This window comes from Stigmatopora nigra, chromosome 6 (genome assembly GCF_051989575.1).
Source record: "Stigmatopora nigra isolate UIUO_SnigA chromosome 6, RoL_Snig_1.1, whole genome shotgun sequence".
In the NCBI taxonomy this organism is placed as follows: domain Eukaryota; kingdom Metazoa; phylum Chordata; class Actinopteri; order Syngnathiformes; family Syngnathidae; genus Stigmatopora; species Stigmatopora nigra.
The window spans coordinates 15,408,128-15,422,864 of NC_135513.1; the positions used below are offsets into that span (position 1 = coordinate 15,408,128).

At 46.1% G+C, this 14,737-nt stretch overlaps 1 protein-coding gene across 1 annotated transcript in view; it reads left to right on the top strand.

Moving 5' to 3' along the window:
• The first annotated feature begins 4 nt into the window (after positions 1-4).
• The window catches only part of fat1a (FAT atypical cadherin 1a), a 46,295-nt gene continuing 31,562 nt past the window's right edge, over positions 5-14,737 (top strand). The window contains exons 1-3 of the mRNA XM_077719762.1: positions 5-169; positions 2,735-6,015; positions 12,388-12,702. Coding sequence (XP_077575888.1) covers positions 2,766-6,015; positions 12,388-12,702 — 3,565 coding nt within the window. The 5' untranslated portion in view covers positions 5-169; positions 2,735-2,765. The remainder of the gene's footprint in view (positions 170-2,734; positions 6,016-12,387; positions 12,703-14,737) is intronic.

The window sequence follows — 14,737 nt, forward strand, 5'->3', positions numbered from 1 at the left end:
AGCGAGCGAGGAAAGTGGTGAGAGGGAGACTCGGAATCTCCACCAGATGGAGAATCGGCGAGCTAGTGGGAGCTCCGTGCACCACCATGCCGACATTTGGATTAACTAAAGTACACAGCAAACCTCCAAAACTTCGGAATTAAGCCTCATTTAGAAGAGGCAAACAAAGGTACGTGTTGTATTTAATGTCTCAAACTAGTCCCGTTGCCTGCATTTTTTTGCCCCGAATAAAGTGGGGGAAAAGTTGTGCGTCAGTTCGCCTTTTATGGATCCGCGGACGAAATCACGTCGTTGTTTAGATAAGGCTTAGTCTTAACTATAACATACTTTATTTGTAGAGAAATCGCGACGAGGATCTTCGTCCTAGCTGTTTGAATAAAAGCCCGTTTTTCCATGCGTTTGGAAGGAATTCCTCGCTCGGCTTGTTGCATGAGGTGTTCAGGGTTGGGGGATGGGAATTGGAAATTGGAAAGACTTTTTCCCTAAACGCTTTACTTTAGTTTAAAATAATAAAGATCTAAACCGTTTCAAAAGCGAGAGAAACGGGATTCTTATTGGTTTAGTTTCTATGCGAGGCTCCGCAATCCCTTTGGTTTCAACTACTATTCCCGAACTTTGCCTTTTTTCTCTATCGCTTTCTTCACAATGGTCGCCCACGAGCAATAGCAGATGGTTCTTTTGTACCTGCTGGCTATGCGATTTCACATTTAAGGTGAACTGCGATTAATCGCAATATTCACGGGGAAATGCTGCACCTTTTTTATTATTATCGTGATTTCTTGACTCATTTCCTGCCATTGAAAGCGATAGCCATAAAAATATGGAAGAAAGATAGCCCAAGTAGTCCTATAAAACCGTTGTTAACCCTTTATAGGGCGAGTGATTATTTTGGGTCAAATAAAACAACTTTAAAATCACGATTATAACATGATTATGCTATTGTATGTATCGTTCTCATTATATTTTGATGCTATAGCAGATTAATAAGTACGTTTATAAGTGAATTCAAACTATGTTTACTAGAATAATACAATTTTGGAGGAAATGCTTTTGCTTTTTTGGTTGGTAAATTAAAAATTAAAACATTGGATCACATACTACTGATTTTGGGCCATTTGAAAGTCACGTTTTGTTGATTTTAGGCCATTTGGAAGTCACGTTTTGTTGATTTTAGGACCATTATGGGGTCACTTATTCTTGAGTTTAGGTCACTTCCTGGCAATTGAAGTTCAAGTGTAGTTTTATTGATTTGTAGTTCACTTCCTGCTTTTAATTAGTTTTTTTTATTTCTTACTTTCTGATGGATTTTCTGGTCCGTTCCTTATTTTTTAGGGGGGCGGGGCTTTTTGAGTCATTACTGTTAATTTAGGGTCATATCTGCAGTTTTTTGTTTTGTTATTGTTGTTTATTTTCGTCACTTCTTGTTGTTTTTAAGATCACATTCCATTGTTTTTGGAGAAATAAACCCCCAAAACACTACAAAGTTAATTAACGTGAAATCAAACAAAAATGTGGATCAAGCGCTACTTTTTGGAGTCGCAAGAAATACTTATTTGGGGCAAAAAGGCACACATTTGCTAGATTTTCCTCGACTCTGCGCGGTGCTAAATTCCAATTTCCGGAGCGACGAGTACTTTGTAAAAGGCGGCGAAGCGTATCACGATTAAGCGATCGCATCACATCCGGTCCTGATGTGTGTGTGTGTGTAAGTGTGTGTGCGTGAGAGAATGGCGCTCGATTGGTTTGTGCGCACCGCGGCTTGATGAGCGCGCGGCATAAATTGCTCATAAAGCAGCGTTGCGTACACACGCCATTATGCAAATGCATTCCATTTCCCATGCATCAATTATGCCACCATGATAGCGCCGTTTTCTTTATCTCCCCGCGCAGCTGTAAAAGTGCTATGCCAGCTTGTGAAAAAAAAATGAAACCGTTGGCACGGTGACAGAATTAAGTCTTTGGATGCCATTGACGTCGATGCACGTCCAAAATATTTTGACCGGTCTGTCAAAATGGATTGGAAGTTGATCAATATCGATATCAATGGCAGTTTATTCAGGAATAAATCACAGTTTTTTTTTGTTTTTCCCATTTTTTTTGTGGGCAAAACTTACATAAAACTTTATATTTGCAGTTTTATATATTTTTGGGGGCAAAAATATATAAAACTTAATATTTGCAGTTTTCTCCCTTTTTGTTGTTTGAAATTTTAAAAGAATTAGAGTTGAAAATTATGGAAAGAATAAGTGATTTTTGCAGTTCTTAAAGAGAATAGAAAGAAATATTCTTTAGAAATTAAATTTAGCTTGTTAATAAATAGGCAATATTTATTTTTCTTTCCTTTGTTTTTTTATTGTATAATAACAGGATTAATATTTTCTCCTGTTTTTATGGAAAAAAATATGGCAAAAAAATCAGGCAGAGAATTGATTTTCAGATTTTTTTCTTTGACACTGAAGGCAACATTTACTATACATTTTACATGCTATTTTTCTCATTAAAACATACTGACAAAAACAAAACCTTATTCAAAACATGTTCAATAAAACACTAAAATGATTGCATTTAAAAAAAAGTCTATTTTGACTATTTTGCACCTGTTGAAAATCTGAAAACAACAAAAATTACAAAAAAACATGAATTTAAAGACGTATTTACCCATGGATGACCCGTTTGTCATGGATTATCTTCTTACTGAGCTTTACCTGACGACGCCATGTTCCTTTTCTCACAGGCGATACCGCGAGGGGCAACCCAACGACACGATGACGAGGCAACGGGCGCATCCGTTGACCTCGCTGACCCCTCTGACCTCACTGCTATTGTGGGCATGGGGCGCGGCCGCCTCCATGCGCTTCACGCGCCCGGCCTACGACGCCACCATCTACGAGAACTCTGCGGCCAAGACTTACCTGGAGAGCCCGCTCAAGATGGGCGTCCACCTGGACGACCCCGCCTGGGAGGTCCGCTACAAAATCGTCTCCGGGGACGACGACAACCTCTTCAAGGCCGAGGACCACCTGTTGGGGGACTTTAGCTTCTTGCGCATCCGCACCAAAGGGGGCAGCACTGCCATCCTCAACCGGGAAGTGCGCGACCGCTACTCGCTAACGGTCAAAGCCTGGGAACGCGGCGGGCAGGCCGAGTGCCGCGCCCGGGTGGACGTCCGCGTCCTGGACACCAACGACCTGCGACCGCTCTTTTCGCCGACCTCGTATAGCGTCACGTTGGCGGAGAATGCACCCCCGCGCGCTAGCGTGGCTAAAGTGACGGCTACCGACGCCGACGTGGGCACCAACGGGGAGTACTACTACAGCTTCCGCCAACGCACCGACGCCTTCGCCGTGCACCCCACCAGCGGCGTGGTCACGCTGACGGGGAGGCTGGACTACGGCGAGACGCCGCTGTACGAGCTGGAGATCGTAGCCGAGGACCGCGGCATGAAGCTCTACGGCAGCGGCGGATTCAGCAGCACCGCCAAGTTGACCGTGCGCGTGGCAAGGGCCAATCGGTACGCTCCGGTGGTGACCGCGTTGGCCCTAGCGCCATCCAGCGCCGACCCGGACCCCGTCTACGCCCTGGTGACGGTAGAGGACGCCGATCCGGGGCCGGGCGGCGAGGTGGCGTCGCTGGTTATCGTGGCGGGCGATCCGTTAAGACACTTTAAAACGGCGAGGAGCAAACCTGGAAGTAAGGAGTTTCAAATCAAAGCGGCAGAGGACGTGGACTGGGAAAGCCGACCTTTTGGGTACAACTTGACCCTGCAGGCTAGAGACGACGGTGACCCGCCACGCTTTTCCTCCGTGGTGTCGGTGCATGTTGCCCCGCCCCGCTCAGAGCCGCCGCCCGCCATCTTCGAGAAGACCGTCTACCGAGGCAACCTCAGCGAGTTTGCGCCACCCGGCACGCCCGTGGCGAAGGTCAGCGCCCTCCCCGGGCGGCCCGGTCTAGGCTACGCCCTGGACCGCAAGTCGGAAACCTTCGCCATCGACCCGGACACCGGCATGATCAGCACCGTGGGGCCCGTCCGCTCCAACGGCGAAGGCCGCTTCCGGCTGGGCGTGACGGCCGACAACGGGAGGGCGTCGACCACGGTCCTGGTGGACGTTTTGGACGTCAATGACAACGCGCCAGAGTTCTCGCGGACGTCGTACCGGGCCGGCGTGGACGAGAACGCCCCCGTGGGGACGCTGGTGGCTACGGTCAAAGCCACGGACGGCGACCGCGGCGAGAACGGCTACGTGACCTACAGCCTGGCCGACCCCGAGCCGGCGCCCTTCGCCATCGACTACTTCACGGGCGCCGTCAGCACGTCGGAGCGGCTGGATTACGAGTTGATGCCGCGAGTGTACGCCCTGAAGATCCGGGCCTCGGATTGGGGCTCGCCGTTCCGCCGCGAGTCGGAGGCCGTCCTCACCGTCACGCTGAACAACCTCAACGACAACGACCCGGCCTTCGAGAACGTGGACTGCCAGGTGACCGTACCCCGGGACCACGGCGTGGGCGAGCAAATTACCGCCGTGTCGGCCATCGACGCCGACGAGCTCCAGCTGGTGCGCTACTACATCCGATCAGGTGACCAACTCGACCTCTTTGACCTCAACGCCAACTCCGGCGTGCTCTCCCTCAAGAAGACGCTGAGCGAGGGCGCGGCGGCCGCCACCTCCTTCCACGCTCTCCGCATCGTGGCTAGCGACGGCGAACGCCAGACCCCGCCCATGTCCATGAACGTCACGGTCATCACCGCCCGCACGCCCGTGCAAGTCAAGTGCGCCGAAACCGGCGTAGCCGCCGCGCTAGCCGAGAAGCTACTACGCGGCGGGAAGATCCGCCCGGCGTCCGAACCGGACGACGCCTTCGCCGACGTCCACTCGGTCAACCGCCACGCGCCACGTTTCGCCGACTCCTTCCCGGGCGCCGTAGAAGTCCGGGAGGACGTGCCGGTCGGCGCCCGCGTGGCGCGTTTGTCCGCCCTAGACGCGGATGGCGGCTTCAACGGGATGCTGGTCTACGTAATCTCGGGCGGGGACCCCGAAAACCGCTTCGTGGTGGAGACGGAGACGGGCTGGCTCTCGGTTTACTCGCCGTTGGACCGCGAGAGCAAAGACCGCTATACGCTCAACGTGACGGCGTACGACTTGGGCATCCCGCAAAAGTCTGCCTCGCGTTTGCTAGATGTGAAAATTCTGGACGCCAACGACAACAGCCCGCGGTTCTTACAGGATTCTTACCAAGGGGAAATCGGCGAGGACGCACCACCCGGCACGGAGATCCTACAAATGGCCGCCACGGACAAAGACGCGGGCCAGAACGGCGTGGTTCGCTACTCCATCTTGGGCGGGAGCCAACACTTTGCCGTCCACCCCGAGTCGGGGGTGTTGACGGTGATGGCGGCGCTGGACCGCGAACGCCGCCCCGTCTACGACCTCAAGATCGCCGCACGCGACCTCGCCGAGCGCGAACCCCAACGCGTATCGGTGGCGCCGCTCCGTATCGTCCTGGACGACGTCAACGACAACCCGCCCAAATTCGTGCCGCCCAACTACCGCGTCAAAGTGCGGGAAGACCTCCCCGTGGGCGCGGTGGTGACGTGGCTGGAAGCCCACGACCCCGACGCCGGCCCCTCGGGTCAAGTCCGCTACGGCCTGACGGACGACGGCGACGGGACCTTCGAGTGCGACCGCGCCAGCGGCGCCGTGCGCCTGGCGCGAGCCCTGGACTACGAGAGCCGGCAGGTGTACAACCTGACGGCCAAAGCCAAGGACAAGGGCAAGCCGGCGTCCCTGTCGTCCACTTGCTTCGTGGAAGTGGAGGTGGCGGACGTGGACGAGAACCTCCACCGGCCTTTCTTCCGCTCCTTCGCCGAGAAGGCTTTGGTCAAGGAGGATGCCGGCGTGGGGACGCTGGTGGCCACCATGGCCGCCCAGGACGACGACAAGGGACGCGACGGGGAGATACGCTACTCCATCCGGGGAGGATCCGGTCTGGGGGTCTTTTCCATCGAGGAGGAAACCGGTGAGTCACAATGCTTGCTTCACTATATTGTTGTCGTTGTGGAGGGGGCGAGGCTAACTCTTGCTCCGCCTTCCACAGAGTGTTTGGATGTTAATTTGATGACAATGTTTATTTGAGCTTTTTTAAATATATTTTTAGATTTTACAAAATGATTTTTGAAATAAAAACAGAAAAAATGGATTTAAAAATTACAATAATATTTAGATTTAAAAAAATAATTTGATTAAAAGCCCTGAATATTCCGTTTTTTATAGATCTAAAACAATGTTTATTTGACCTTTTTGATATATTTTTATACTTTACAAAATGATTTTTGAACCAAAAACAGGAAAAAAAATGATTAAAAATGGCAATTTTTCCGGGCCACACAAAATGATGCGGCGGACCACATTTGGCCCCCGGGCCGCCGCTTTGACACCTGTGGTTTCCAGATTATGCAACCCGAGTCGGTGCCCTTTCTGGCATTTCGGGGCAGATTGCTAAAATCAATCCATCAACGTTTTTTGGCCTTTCGGAAGGCGGCATCCGGCATCCGACGGGTTAACGTCCGTTGAGCTCCAAAATAAGCGGTGTTGGAATTCCAGGAGTTCCTCGGGCGCCCAACCCCCAACCAACCCCAACCACCCCCAAGCCCAAGCCGACCACTTTGTGCGCTTGTTTTGGAAGCTCCCGAAACAAACACTCCCCGTGTGGCCGACTCGACTCCGCCAAAGTTTCTGACCGCCGCTAGCTTTTTATTTTAAAACGGACCCATACATTCTACCAAGTTTTTACGGATATTTTACAAATATTTTTGCGATGCTAGCCAGTTAAGAAAATTCATTCCACGATCGCCCTGGTGGGCGGTTAGCATGTCGGCCTCGCAGCTCTGGGGTCATGGGTTTGATCCCAGGTGGGTCCTCACTGTGTAGAGTTTGTAATTTCTCCCCTGGCTTGTGTGGGTTTTAGCTGGAAGAGTGGGATGGGCTCCGGCACCCCCTGTGATAAGCGGTTGAGAAAATGAATGAATGGGTAAACTGTTTCTTTCCTGATTTGCTCCAGTCAGCAGGATGAGGTCATGGTTTTGGTTTTGGTGGCGGGCCAAGAAAAATCACTCTGGGGTCTTCTTGTCTCCACTATTTTGTCCCAAACCACAATTTGGGGAGACACAAGCACATAAAAAATGGATTGTGTGGGCCTGGAAGTTTTTTTTTGAGAAAATAATGATATACTAGATACGTTTTGACATGTTTTTTTTGCTCATTGTTTTGAGCTTTTTGCTTTTAAATCGGGAATCAAATCTTAGTCATAATTTTTTATTCTGATTTTAACTATCAGTTTTCACAAATTATTTTTGTTCTTCCAAAAACATCATTTTGCACAAACATTTTTTTCTTTTTATTCTTCCAAAAACACAAACCAAATTCATGCAGACACACGTTAAAGAATTAAATGAGCATTTTATTGTCTTTTCAAAATTCAACCAAAACCTGCCATCTTGTCCAACGCGATTGGACGCCTTCCACGTATTTCAGTGGATGGGCCGCCATGGTTTGTCTCCATGTGACCAAGCGTGACCCGCGTTAAGAATCCAACTCAACACATTTGCAGTATTTATGAGCGTGGAGATTCCTCACCAGATACTCGTGCGAAATTTCTTTTCGGGGGGGGGCTAAAGGGGCGCTTCCTCTCGGGTGGGTGGCTATGTTTACCAAGGCGGGGGGTCCCGGCCAAGGCCTTCCCCCGCCCGCCGTGGCCAACAACGCGCTTGTTTTACGAGCGGGCGGATTAGCGAGACGCGCTCGTTTGTCACGTCTGTCTTTCCTTTTTTTTTCCGTTTTTCCGGCGTCAATTATTTCCAGTGGGATTGTTACAAATCAACTTTTTTTGACGTGACTTACTTGTTATGACGTGACCTACTTTTGACTTTCCTTCAAATACATGCAAATTCCAAAGTACTTTTCCCCCCATTTATGTCTAAAAATATGTATATATTTTATTAAATCAACCTAAAAAATAATGTGTAAAATGAAAAGTGAATATTTAGCTTTTTTTTCATAATAAAATACAAAATCTTTTGAATATAATCATAGTTTTTCTAAATTATATGTATTTTATGTCTTATTTATTTTATTATTTAAGCTATACTTTTAGTATATTCCATCCAATTGATATCTATTTTAATTTTTGTTATGTTTTATTTTATATTTTATTGTATCTCCACTTTTATGGCTAATAAGAATCTTAAAAAAAGAACATTACCGTATTTGGTGGACTATAAAACGCCAAAAATTGCACAATTAAGAAGGAAAAAAAAACGTATATGGGTCGCATTGGAGTATAAATCACATTTTTTTTAGGGAAATGTATTTGATCATGTCATCTTGAAAGACAATTTCAAATTAAAATAAAATAGACAACAACAGGCCGAATAAGTGTACAAAATAATAACCTTACATAACTGACATGCCTGGCAACCACGTAACATATTATTCCGCCCCAAACTATGAAAAAAAACGGATTTATAATCCTTAAAATACGCTATTTATATCATTTTAAGCAACAAAAGTAAGGTGACATTGCCCGTTAAAGAGGTTTTTAAAAAGGAAAAGAGGATTTCGAGCCTTTTAAATTCAAGCAAAAAGTACTGAAGAACTCCCAATCCCAATTGTTTTAACGCTAGTTTGTTTGCCTCTTAGCGGACAAACGGACGGACAGTCGGATGAACGGTCGGGATGATCGGTCGGCCTATTGTCGGCTAATCCCAGATCTGTGCGGCCCGCTTAGGGCTCTTTGCTTAATCCCCATGCTTACGCTAAGTGCTTATCAGAGGTACATTGATAGGAGAGGATTGTCTCTCCCGGCCGACAAACACGATCGGTCGCGTCTTGGGAAGGTCGGCGTCCAATCGCAACATTGGCTGTCCAATCACTTGGCCCAAATTTAACACAGCCAGTCCAAACGGACGAGACGTTATCGCTAACCTTGACGTTGTCGCCTGACTATTATCACTAGCGCTAGCTCAAGGATAGCTTAATCTGCCGACTCATTCTTCCTTGTTGGATTACAATTTTTGGCAACCATTTTATTTTAGGAACATTTGCTGCCAAACTATTTTAGTTGACTGTTCATTGGACCATTACACTGCACTCATCTACAATAGCTAGCATGACATGCAAGATTAGCTTTCCAACTCATTTGGTTCCAAGATAATGTTGCTAGCAGGCCTTGCTATGTTAGCATGCCAACTTGAATTGGTTTCCTGATCATGTTTGTGATTTGTCTCTCATTTTGAGATAAAATATCTCTTTAAAATGGATGTCTGGTGCCAAAAAAGTTATTTTTCAGTCTGACTTTCTGTTTTTGGGCCGCTAACGAGGCCAAACCAATGTAGCTTTAGCTCGGTGCTAGTGCTAACTTCCAAGTAACCCCAGTCCAATGTAGCTTTAGCTCGGTGCTAGCCCTAACGTCAAAACTAGCCTGAGGGCCATTGTCTTGGCCTTCCGACCTTCACGTGACCTTCTCGTGACCTCTAAAGACCGTAGTAGATAGCAAATGGATTGGTCATTCCGCAAGTTAACCGACAGGTGAGCGAATAAAGCTAGCGGGGAATTTCTTAAGCGGCTTTGACCAGCGCCAGCGAGCATCCGTGCTTTTTTGCTTTAGCCTCAGCCGGCCGGCCGGCGCCGATCAACTTTGTCCCGTGGCGCGCATTCCTAGCGCCCGCCGTCTCCACGGCGACGGCGCTGGAGCGGGAGAACTCTTTGGATTGGATTCAGGTCCCGCTTTCCGCTGGCCACTGAAACTTGGGCCGACCCTCCCCTGATCACATTTCACGGCCCAACAAAGAAAAAGTTGGATTCGTCATATTTTTTTTTCTGTTCTGGCGCAGCGTTCTAAGGTCGAGGGTTTGAGTCCAGGTGGACTTGGGTTACGGGTTAAGGGTTCCTCCCACATCCCCCAAAACATGGCTAGGCTAATTGTATGCTAACTTGTTCCTAGCTATAAGTGATTGGCTGGCCACAGAATCGGGGTTGGCTGGGATTGGCTCCAGCACCCCCACGAACCTTGTTCCTATAACATCCCCCAAAACATGGAGCGTAGGCTAATTGTATGCTAACTTGCTCCCAGCTATGAGTGATTGCTGGCCACGGAGTCAGGGTCGGCTGGGATTGGCTCCAGCACCCCCGCGAACCTTGTTCCTCCCATATCCCCCCCAAAAGTGTGGGTAATTGTATGCTATATGTATGCTAACTTGTTCCGAGCTATAAGTGATTGGTTGTTTGTCAGAGTTGGCTGGGATTGGCTCCAGCACCCCCTGCGAACCTTGAATTTTATTTTTTTGATTACATATATTTTCTGTGGGCATTTTTAAAAAGTATTAAAAACTATGATAAGGATAGATATCTGGAATTTATTTTGTCACCCCTAATATCCACCAAAAATGGACTCATCCATTTTTTCCCAGAAAAGCTTGGCTATGTTTTTTTTAATTTATTTTTTTATCGTCAATTGTCAAACCAGAAGCTTCCGTTTCATCTTTTTTCGCTCTACTTTAACCGACTGGCTTGTTTGAATAAGGCCCTTTTGTGTGTGTGTGTGTGTGTGTGTGTGTTTGTGTGTGTGTAGTGTGGTGTAGTGTACACAAAACAAAATGGCTGCAGGTCAGCGCAGTTCACATCTTGCTAAGCTCAGGTAACTTGGAATAACAAAGCCGCCAGGGATAAAAGCGCAAAGCAAAGCCGGTTTTGTGGCTTTTTTTGTCTTTTTTTCGTGGCCCCAGGGACTGTTTTTTGTGGGGCTAATGGGATAAGGTAGAATGACGGATAGCGGCGCTGGCGAATGGACGCGTCATCGCTTCACGCTTTTTGCTCCGTTTCAGGTGTCGCTTTAACATCGTGATTTGCCAACTATGTGCTACAATGGAAGATTTTCAAAATAAAAGTCGGATTGTCATTAAAGCTGCATATATATATTTTTTAGATCTTTTTTTCTGATTAAAAGTCAAGTCCATTTATAATTTATAATAATAATATAAATAACATATACAAATATTAGATTTCAATGCCATTGATGGCACAAGAATTATTTTTATTTTTTCAGAAAATTGATAACTGTTTTAAAATGTAAAAATTTGCTAAAACTGAATATTAACCTTTTTGAATTTACTAAAGCACATTTTTAATTGAAGTAAAATGCCCAAAAAAACTAAATATTTACTCTTTTTTCCCCTTTCACGTCCTATAAATTATAAAAATATTAGATTATGATTATATTTACACAAACTGGCCAGCCAATTGACATCTAATGAGTTAAAAACATGCAAGTCAATGAATCCCCTGCAAAAAGACGCAGGATTTCTTTTGTTAAAACACTTGGATTTTTGTCAATGTAATGTGTTTCCGGTTGGTCCGTCTTGACTGCTTCTTTTACGCCCCCCCCTTCCATTAGACCCCCCCATCACACACACACACACTTACACCCACCATATACACACACACACCCATTTCCATCGGTTCCGATTGAGGTGGTGACTTGAAAGCTCTTTTGTTTGCTCAGCTGAAGAGCAGTAAAACAAACTTCCCCGCCGGTCAAATGGAAAGAGCCCACTGACCCGTTGGCCTCTGCACGACATACCCACACCATACCCGACCATTTACACCCGTACCTGGCCACTTTGCGGCTTTAATCGGCCAAAAATACTGACATTTTTTACAGTGTGGGAACATTAAAGGTCCAAATATGAAGTATCACCAATGGGATTGACATATTGGGGCAGGCCATTGAACCTATAAACCGCAAAAAATGAGGGATTACTGTATAGTCATACCTTTTGAGATACGACCTGAATGCATTCCAGGACCGACTCGTATCTCAAATCAACCTTTCCCATAGAAATGAATATTATGAGTATTTTCTCACACTTACAAATATTATATGCAGTGGTGTAAAGTGGTTTTTACATAAATATTTTTTCACTTTTTGCTGGATTTTTTTGTAAGAGAACACTGCAAAAAATGTGGTAATACTGCAAAAAATATTTTTCACTGTATTCCCACATTTTTTGCAGTGTTCTGTAAAAGAAATTCAACAAATAACCCAAATAGTGTAAAAACGCGGAAAACTGGGGAATACTGCAAAAAATATTTTTCACTGAATTCCCACATTTTTGCAGTGTTCTGTTAAAACCTGCAAAAAACTTGGAGAGCGGCGGAATATTGCAAAAAATATTTTTCACAGAGTTCCCCCATTTTTTTGCAGTGTTCCACTAAAAAAAATGCAACAAAAAAAATGCAAATAGTGAAAAATCACGCAAAACAAAAGAATACCATGAATGAAAAATGTCCCTCTGATAAACCAAAACCAATGACATCCCATTTCTGCCCCGCCCAGGTATGATCCGCACGCAAGAAGCTCTTGACCACGAAAGCACGCCCCACTACTGGCTGAGCGTCTACGCGACGGACCGAGGCGTGGTCCCCCTCTCCGCCATGGTGGAGGTCTTCATCCAAGTCCAGGACGTCAACGACAACGCGCCGCAGGCCTCGGAGGCCGTCTACTACCCGTCGGTCATGGAGAACTCGCCCAAGGACGTGTCGGTGGTCCGCATCGACGCCGTGGACCCGGACGCCAAATCCGGCGACAAGCTGGCCTATCGGATCACCAGCGGGAACCCGCAAGGATTCTTCGCCATTAATCCCAGAACAGGTAAGAAGCGCTCCATTTTGGCTCCTCCCCCCCCCTTCTCACACGGCGTTCCGCAAATGGCGTCGACATTAATATTTTATCGGCTTCTTATGCGTGCGTGCGGTCCTTTTTCGCCGTTCCCAAAAGGTCGCCGCCGACTTATTTTAGTTACCGCCGCCCATTTGAACTTACTGCCCAAATAAGGACGTGCAACGCTAGCAAGTAGCGCCGCTAGTTTTTCCAAGTAGACGGGGGAAATCATTAATGTAAGAGCTGGCTAACTTTAATTTGCCCTTTCTACATTGCTGATTAAATGGAAATGTGGCAGGAAAGGGGGCGGGGTCAATATAGTGATGCAGTTTGCTCGATTTTCATTGGTGAATTTGCCCAAAAATGTATCTTTGAAAATACAAAAAAAAATGACAAAATTTAAGGACTACCTCTACTTACAAATGCTAAATTAAAGGCCACCTCTACTTACAAACATTTCCTATGAAATATAGGTAGCTTTTGATCCAAGATACAAAAATAGTACAAATTATGAAACGTCAAAAGAAATCCAACATTTCCAGAAACGTAAATACACTTCTTGTATACTTTTAAAGACATTTAAAAAATATATATATAATCTAATAATTACAAAAATGAGTTTTTTTAATGGCGGACGAAAGCTGGTTTCTCATTGGCTCCATTCGCCTTGAAATTCATTCATTATCCCAGCTGCTTATCCTCACGATAATTACTGGGGTGCCGGAGCCTATCCTGGGCTCCGGCCAGTGAAAGTGACAAACTTTCACTTTGGTGGCCATCTTGGGTGAGGCACCAACAATTGTCTACCCCAATATTTCTCCATACTCAGCGACATTGTCATTTTATAAAATGTTGGGCGGTAGCATAGCGTCAAATGTAGCCATTTCCTTTTCAAAGATTCTCTCTGAAAAAAATGGGACGCGTCAACGTATATTGCCGTTCTGCCAAAATGTCCACCGCACGCACGCGAGGCCTTTTTTCCCCTGCTAATGACACGTTCTAAATGCGCACCGGCCGGCCGGACCTCCGTTTGGGTCTTGGCGTCGCTACAAAGTCGCGGAAAGGAACCAAAAGCTATCTTTTGCACGCCACGTGTTCCTAGCTAACAAGCTAGCATCCACGTCAGGGGTTTCAAAGCATCCAGGGTTTTGTTTCAAGTGTCCTTTTTGGTTTAAAACAAGCCCCGCCTACATTAATGGACTCATTGAATGCAAATAAGTCTATTTTGACACTTCAATTAATTTGTTTTCTTCTAAAAATGGAGAAAAACCTGATTTTTTGACTAGTTTTATAGTCAATATTTGGATTTTTTTGGTTTGAACGTTGGTGCTTGAATTTGTATTCAACAAAAAAATATGCAAGTAGATAAAAATAAAAAGTTATAAATAAAAACCTTTAAAAACCTTCAACCTTTAAATTTAAAACTGATAAAAACCTTTTTCATTCTACCTTGAACTGAAGCCCCATTTTTGTTTGAAGTCGAAACGCCTTTTTCAACAAACAAAAAAACGTCCTGTTGACAAACCTTGAGCAAAGGTCAAAGGTCGACGTTTTTATTTCACCTTGGTAAAAGATAGCCGCTTTCTGGTTAAACAGTTGACTGACAAGCACCCTTAGCGACCATTTGTTTTGCCCGTGTGGCCTTGGTAACCGGGCGTGATGACGTCGGCGTGTTTGCCTGGGATAGGCTGCGGCACCCTCCGTGACCCTTGCCCGAATGAGTTGTCCAAAAATATATATTTTATTTTGAAAAAAAAATCATAAGAAAGGCGCCGTTTTTATTGTTTGTTGTCCGCTAGAATGGAGCGTAAAAGTTGTTGGTGGAATAAATCGTGGTGGTTTGAGTCCCCGAGTTCCAATTGCTTTTAAATGGCTCCAATAAAGCGTTTAGATTGGCTGGCGGCCGTTACCTTTGTGCTGCGTTCCATCCGTGTCGGGAAGCGCGATAAGGAAAGGATGCCTCTGACAACTTCCTTCCTTCCTTCCTCCTCGCTCATTGCTTTTGTGCCAAGGTCAAACTATCTAG